General features: G+C 46.2%; 1 protein-coding gene across 3 annotated transcripts in view; it reads right to left on the bottom strand.

Moving 5' to 3' along the window:
- Window positions 1-7,043, bottom strand: part of ZNF79 (zinc finger protein 79) — a 31,194-nt gene that overhangs the window by 7,261 nt on the left and 16,890 nt on the right. For all 3 annotated transcript variants that reach the window (XM_012802385.2, XM_023510486.1, XM_023510485.1), the window contains one exon: window positions 6,438-6,533. In XM_012802385.2, the coding sequence (XP_012657839.1) occupies window positions 6,438-6,533 (96 nt within the window). The remainder of the gene's footprint in view (window positions 1-6,437; window positions 6,534-7,043) is intronic.

Here is a 7,043-nt window from a genome sequence, read left to right as displayed (position 1 = left end):
GGGCTGGATTCGAACCCACCACCTTACGTGTACGTGGCTGGCGCCTTAACCACTTGAGCCACAGGCTCTGAGCCTCTTTGCAGACTCTTGACTCAGACTGCCTAGGTTTCAAATCTTGGCTCCACTTCTTTCTAGCTATATGACTTTGGGCAAATAATCTTTCTATGCCTTGAGTTCACCATCTGTGAAAACAACTCCTTCATAGAAATACTGTGAGGATCACATGAGCTAAGACACATAAAAGACCCAGAACAGTGCTTGAGGCATGGTAAATATCAGTGTGCTTGATGTTATCTTGACACTTTCCTTGTAAACCACCCTAATGCACTAAGTAGGCATCCCTCTAAATTGCATGATACATCAGTGACGAATCCACTGACAGCACAGAGGTCTCCATATTGGGCCCAGTGTCTCTACCTAGCTTGGTATTCACTCATCATGTACTGTTTCTTTTTTTGTGAGACAGAGTTTTACTATGTCACCCTCAGTAGAGTGCCGTGATATCACAGCTCACAGCAACCTCTTGCCTCAACCTCGCAAGTAGCTGGGACTATAGGTACCCACCATAATGCCCAACTATTTTTTGGTTGCAGTTGTCATTGTTTAGCAGGCCCAGGCTGGGCTTGAACCTACTGGCTTAGGTGTATGTAGCTGGCACTCTACTCACTGAGCTATAGGCACCAAGCCTCATATGTGGGTTTGACAGCTCTCATATAAGTGGTTCTCAACCTTCCTAATGCCACAGCCCTTTAATACAGTTCTGTAGGTCACAACCCACAGGTTGAGAACTCCTGACTTAGATCATCAGAGAGAAATAAGGAAAACAGGAAAAATGACAAGAGAAGAAATGGCAGATAGGGGCAATTCAGAAAACCACTCGGGAATGGCTGTTCCTTGGCTCACCTCTCAGATGACATCTCAGAACCAACACACCCCAAACAGCTGACTTTCAAGCCAGCATCTTTGCCAGTTTTCCTATTCACCCCACCATTCAGGCCAAACACTGGGATCACCCCTACTGCTGCTTTTCCCTGTATCAATTCCTACTGGCTTCTTTTTCTAAATTTCAGGTTAATGTGAGGGTACAACTAGGTTACAATGTTTGCGTTTGTTAGGTACAGTCCCTCTTATAGTTCTGTCTCACACCCAAAAGGTATGTCACATACCCTTACATTGTGCCCATTAAGCGGGAGCACACTGATCCCACTCCCTCGTCCCCACTGCCCCTGCCCCTCCTCTCACCTTGAATTGAATTGAGTTTTTCTCTGTTGTGGGTGTGTATTAGATCATCTACAGGCATCATAATAGTATTGAGTACACTGGACACTTGTTTTTCCATTCTTGTAATACTTTACTAAGAATGTGCTTCAGCTCTACCCAGATTAATATGAAGTTGTAACATTTCCATTTTCTTAACGGCTGGATAGTATTCCATGGTATATATGTACCACAGTTTTAATCCATTCATGGATTAGTAGGCATTCAGGTTTTTCTCATTGGCTTTAACGCCAAAATATGTCCTGATTGAACCCAGCCACTAAAGGGTTCAGGAAGCACTGGACAGCAGAATATGCTAGGTTCCCAGAAGGTGGAGTGCCCCTTCCCCCATATTTAAGACAGTGGTTCTCAACCTTCCTATTGCTTCGACCCTTTAATACAGTTTCTCATGTTGTGGTAACCCCCAACCATTACATTATTTTTGTTGCTACTTCATAACTGTAATTTTGCTACTGTTATGAATCATGATGTAAATATCTGATATGCAGGATGTATTTAGGCGACCCCTGTGAAAGGGTCATTTGACCTCCAAAGGGGTCACGACCCACAGGTTGAGAACCAATATCTCTTCATGGCCTCTTAGCAGGTCACCATCACCTCCCAATGGAACGTCCATGGCAGCCTCCTAACTGACCTCCCTGCTTCTAGTCCAGACCCCTAAAGGCCTATCCTCCACATAGCCATTGACTTTTTTTTTTTTTTTTTTTTGCAGTTTTTGGCCAGGGCCAGGTTTGAACCCACCACCTCCTGTATATGGGGCTGGCACCCTACTCCTTTGAGCCACAGGTGCTTCCTGCCATTGACTTCTTTTTAAACATAAATATTGTCCTTTACCAGCTTCAAATCCTTCTGGCTTATTTTCTTAGGTGAACAGAATCCAACTGCCTAACCATGGCTATGGTGCCCCGACATGATCTGTTCCCACTCCCTCCCGATTACTAAGCTCTGAGCACATAGGTCTTCTGATCCTAGAATAAGCCAAACTCATTCCCACATCAAGGCTTCATCCCATGCTTGGCCCAGAACATTCCTCCCCCAGATCTTCACATGACCAGCTCATCTTCTTCTTTGGATCTCAGATGGCTCCTTACCCCCTTTCTCTCCCCGACTCAGCCCTAAAGCCCAGTTACTAGTCTCTTGATGCTTCATTTTCCTCACAGCACCCATCACCATAAAAAGTATATCCAGGCTGAGCGTGGTGGCTTACACCTATATTCCCAACATTTAGGAGGGCTGAAGTGTATCACTGGAGGCCAGGTTGGGCAACAAAGCAAGACCCTATCTCTATAAAATATTAAAAAATTAGCTGGGTGTGGTGGCATGCACCTGTAGTCGCAGCTACTCAGGAGGCTGAGGTAGGAGGATCACCCGGTTAAGGATGCAGTGAGCAATGTTAGCACCATTGCACTCCAGCCTGGGTGACAGATACCCTTTCTCAAAAAAAAAAAAAAAAGTATATTCTTTGTTAGGTTTGCTCATTTTATGTTCTTCACTTAAGATGTAAGCAGGGACTATGTCTGTTCTCTGTTTGTCTACCCCTAGTAGCTAAAGTGATGAGGGCCATGTACCAAATCCTTAATGCAAACTTGCGGGCTGATAAATAATGCTGTGAATGAGAATGAGCAAACCTGACCAGTGAAGTGTGGGGAAACATCAGGATCTAAGGAGCCCCCAAAGTGAGCAGCAGAATGAAAGGTCCTTTAAAAGCCTGAGTCTGCCACTTAAGAGGGATAGTTCGGAATAACGGAGTGCTTGATCCAAGGCCAAGGAGGCACAGTGACCAGAGGGCACACTGGGTTCACAGTAGAGGTGCCAGTCCATACAGGCTGTTTAGTTATTCTAACAGTAGAGTGGAAACTTGTCCCCAATTACCATAAGCTCATACAATTCTACAGTTAACTCTTTAAGACAAGGTCTTCTCACTATTTTACTTGAGCTACAGCACTGTGTTATCACAGCTCACTGCAATCTCCAACTCCTGGGCTCATGCAATCCTCCTGCCTCAACCTCCCAAGTAGCTGGAATTACAGGTGCCTGCCACCATACCATGCCCAGCTAATCTTTAACATTTTTTTGTAGATAGGGGGTCTCACTCTTGCCCAGGCCATCCTCAAGTGATCCTCCTGCTTCAGCCTCCCAAATTGCTAGGGTTATAGGCACGAACCACCACACCCACCCAACACCTTTTTTAACATATATATACTGGTTTGTAAAATACAAGGAAGAAAGATTTTATTTTTCACATGTGGAAACGTGACTGTATAATTCAGTGGTTTGCCCTGAATCCACGTAGGTGACGCATAGCAACCCAGGACTGAGTATGTGACCTTCATGCACTGTGATATTATGAGGTATACATATGTTTTCATCCGCTGTTCTTGACTAACAACTCTCACAGCCCTTGTTACAGTCTTTTGCTACAATTATCAGGGCACTTTAGGACTCAGAAGCAGGCCTCCAGAAGCAGAATCTCTCTCTGACCTTCTCTGGGCAGAATTCTGATCTGACTGTGCATCATGAGATCTTTATTCCAGGCTCAGCGCCTGTGGCTCAAGTGGCTAAGGCGCCAGCCACATACACCTAAGGTGGCAGGTTCGAATCCAGCCTGGGCCCACCAAACAACAATGATGGCTACAACCAAAAAATAGCTGGGCATTGTGGCCGGCACCTGTGGTCCCAGCTACTTGGGAGGGGGAGGCAGGAGACTTGCTTGAGCCCAGGAGTTGGAGGTTGCTGTGAGCCGTGATGCCATGGCGTTCTACGCAGGGAGATAGCTTGAAGCTCTGTCTCAGAAAAAAAGATCTTTACTCCAGAGAGAGTCCTGCCCTATACTGTGGTGAAGGAAATGCTGCAGAGAGGCCAGGAAAAATCCAGACGGGCCTTGCTGGGTTTCCCTACTCAGTCTGTTAGTAGATCATGCCCTTTGTGCAACTGATTTCAACATGGTTGTCCATGTTTCATTCATGCCTATCCACAAGGTCTAGAGAAAGGCCCAAGAGGACAGGGTTCAGGAAGCATGGGACAGCAGAACACACTAGGTTCCCAGAAGGTGGAGTGCCCCTTCCCCCATACCTCACTCTAACATCTCTTCATCTGTGGCCTTTATAATAAGCCAGTAAACGTGTTTCCTTGAGTTCTGTGAGCCACTCCAGTAAATTAATGGATTCTGAAGAGGGGGTTGTGGTTGCGGGAACCCCCAACTTCAAGCCAGTTGGTCTAAAGTTCCAGAGGCCCAGACGGGTAGGGTGCTGCCCTGTGGAATCTGATCCTATCTCCAGGTAGACAGTGTTGAAACTAAAGTGCAGGGCAGGCAGCTGGGGTCTGCTATCAAATCTCCTGCTTGGTGTGTGTAGGGAAACGCGCCTCTGCAGTCACCTTTGTTGGTGGCTATAGTGTGTGAGAACAGAGGAAAACAGTACTATTTTTTCCACTCAGGTGCACCCACACCCAGAATTGCGTACACTATGGCTTCAGCACCCGCATACTTAGTAATGCCTCTTCCAAACTTCTGTTTCCAATAATGGGGTGGCTTGAACCTTTGGGGGCTAGACTGGGTTGAATACTGCTCTCCCATCATCTTCCCCTGGACTTCAGAATGTGTTCTTAGGTGAAGACACAGTTTTTATAGATATAATCAAGATGAGGAGAACACCATGTGCTGGCAGGAGCAGAGATCGTAGGGACATAGCTAAAAGTCAAGGCACACGGAGGCTGCTGGCACCCACCAGAAGCTGGGAAGAGGTGAGGAAGGATCCTCTGGCATAGTCTTCACAGGGAGCATGGCTGACACCTCAGTTCTCAGAGCACTGGTAGCAGGACTGTGCGAGAGTCAGTTTCTGATCCACCCAGTTTGTGGTGGTTATGCACCACAAATAGGACACGGATATGGTAATCTTTTTAGATCCTAGAACCACTCTGAAACTATGATGAACACTTTTCTCCAGAAAAATGTTGTTCCCCCAGCCACAAAACACTGCATCTAATTTCTGAAGTTCCACACAGGGTCTGTGGGTTGAGGTTAAAATGTCCTAAATAACAAATAGGCACGTTGGGAACCAGGGTGGTCCTTGGGAGAAGGGAGCAAGACCATCGAGGCTTACTGGGGCCAATTTCAGCAAGTATGAGAGATGCCGGCACCTGAGGAGGGCTGAGGTGGTATGGGACACCACCCATGGTATGGGACAGGCTGCTTAAAGGACAGTAAGATAGGAAGGAGAGACAGTTCTAAGGAACTGTGCGGGAAATGTGCCAGAGGCTTTGCACCCATTGCCTTATCAGCAATAGTAATTTGCAATTAAATAAACAAGGCAACAAATAAACAGCCCATATTTTAAGAAAACTGTAAAATGTCATCACCTTAAAGTAGTTTAATTCATTTTTACTTCTGATGCTTTCAGTCTCAAATATGAAAAATGACAGCACCTCCAGGGAAGCTACTGAGCCTCCCCCCTGCCCCTCCAGGTCTCACAAGGGCAGAGGCTGAGGTATGAAGGTGGGGGAGAAAGCAACTTTAGATGAGTAGCAAGAGAGAAACAGCAGAAACTACAGTTTTTCTCCCGTTTTTCCCCGAGTTTTTTTTTTTTTTTTATCAGTGCTTTAGAAAATTCTGGCATAGGCATGCAGAAGAAAAGGGAAAGAAGAATGCAATCAGGGGCAGACAGGGCAGTGGCAGGAACTGTCTCAGCTGGAGGTACGAGTAAAGGTAGGCACCTGAAGTCCTCAGTGAGGTGAACCCCAAGCAGAGAATGTGCCAGGTCACCAAAGATGACTCTTGTTCCCCACCAATGAGGAAGGATACTCTTCTAGAGGCCAGTAACATCACATGTTCCTCCAAACATCTCCCAACCTGAAAGACTTTGTGAGGATGACGTAAGGAATAGTGAGCTTTAGAGTCAGAGGTCGCTTCAATCCCAGCCTCGCCACTTTCTGAGATGTACCAGGGGCTGGTGTTTATTCTTCCCTGTTCCCTAGTGGAAGGTCTCTGCATACTGGCTTGGCAAACAGGCAGTTTCACTTTTCTCGGCCTAACTTCTACATCTGTAAAAATGGGAATAATAACGTCCACCTCGGAGGGTTGTCACACTAACTCAAATGCACTAATGTGTGTGTCAAAGGGCTTTTGCTCCCAGGGCTCACTGGCTCAGTGCTTGCTCCCTTACCTGGACATGTACTTCTTAGGTCTTCTCCCTCCAGCATCCATGCGCCTTCCCTTTGCTCCAACTGGGAGTTCATGCCAGACTGGGAAACTGAAAGTCCTATTCAGGGGGAAAAATAGGCTCTAGAGATTGTACTGAGTAGCTACCCAGAACTACAGGGAGAGGAAATAGGTCAGTCAGGGTATTTATTTCATTCATCCAGCAAATATTTACTGAGTGGTTACTTGGTATGAGCACAAAGGGATACAAAAGAAAATAAGACAGACATGGTGCCAAGGTAAAACATGCACATTTTGGTAAAACATTTCTGGAAGGAGCTAAAGAAACAGCCTCAAGGAAGGGTCAAGCCTGGGAGCTAGGAGGGTGTGAACTGAACTAAATACAGAGGAACTGACCTGAAGGCTACCCTGCCCCTCTGGGCAATGAAAGAAAGGGAGGTGCAGGGCTGGCCTATTTGCCAAGCAGGTGTGGAGAAAGAGACCAAGAGCCAGTGAGAAGTGAATGCTATCCTGCTGGTGTATCCGAGCAATGAAGAGATCTCTACGTATTAGAAAGTGTCACAGTTTTCAAAATTAAGCCCATTCTTAATCTTTTTTTTTTTTTTTTTTT

The sequence above is a fragment of the Otolemur garnettii genome, unplaced genomic scaffold (assembly GCF_000181295.1).
Source record: "Otolemur garnettii isolate 467f Iridium unplaced genomic scaffold, OtoGar3 scaffold00014, whole genome shotgun sequence".
NCBI lineage: Eukaryota > Metazoa > Chordata > Mammalia > Primates > Galagidae > Otolemur > Otolemur garnettii.
Note: the sequence above shows the minus strand (reverse complement) of the source record. Positions and strands in the feature narration are given on the sequence as shown.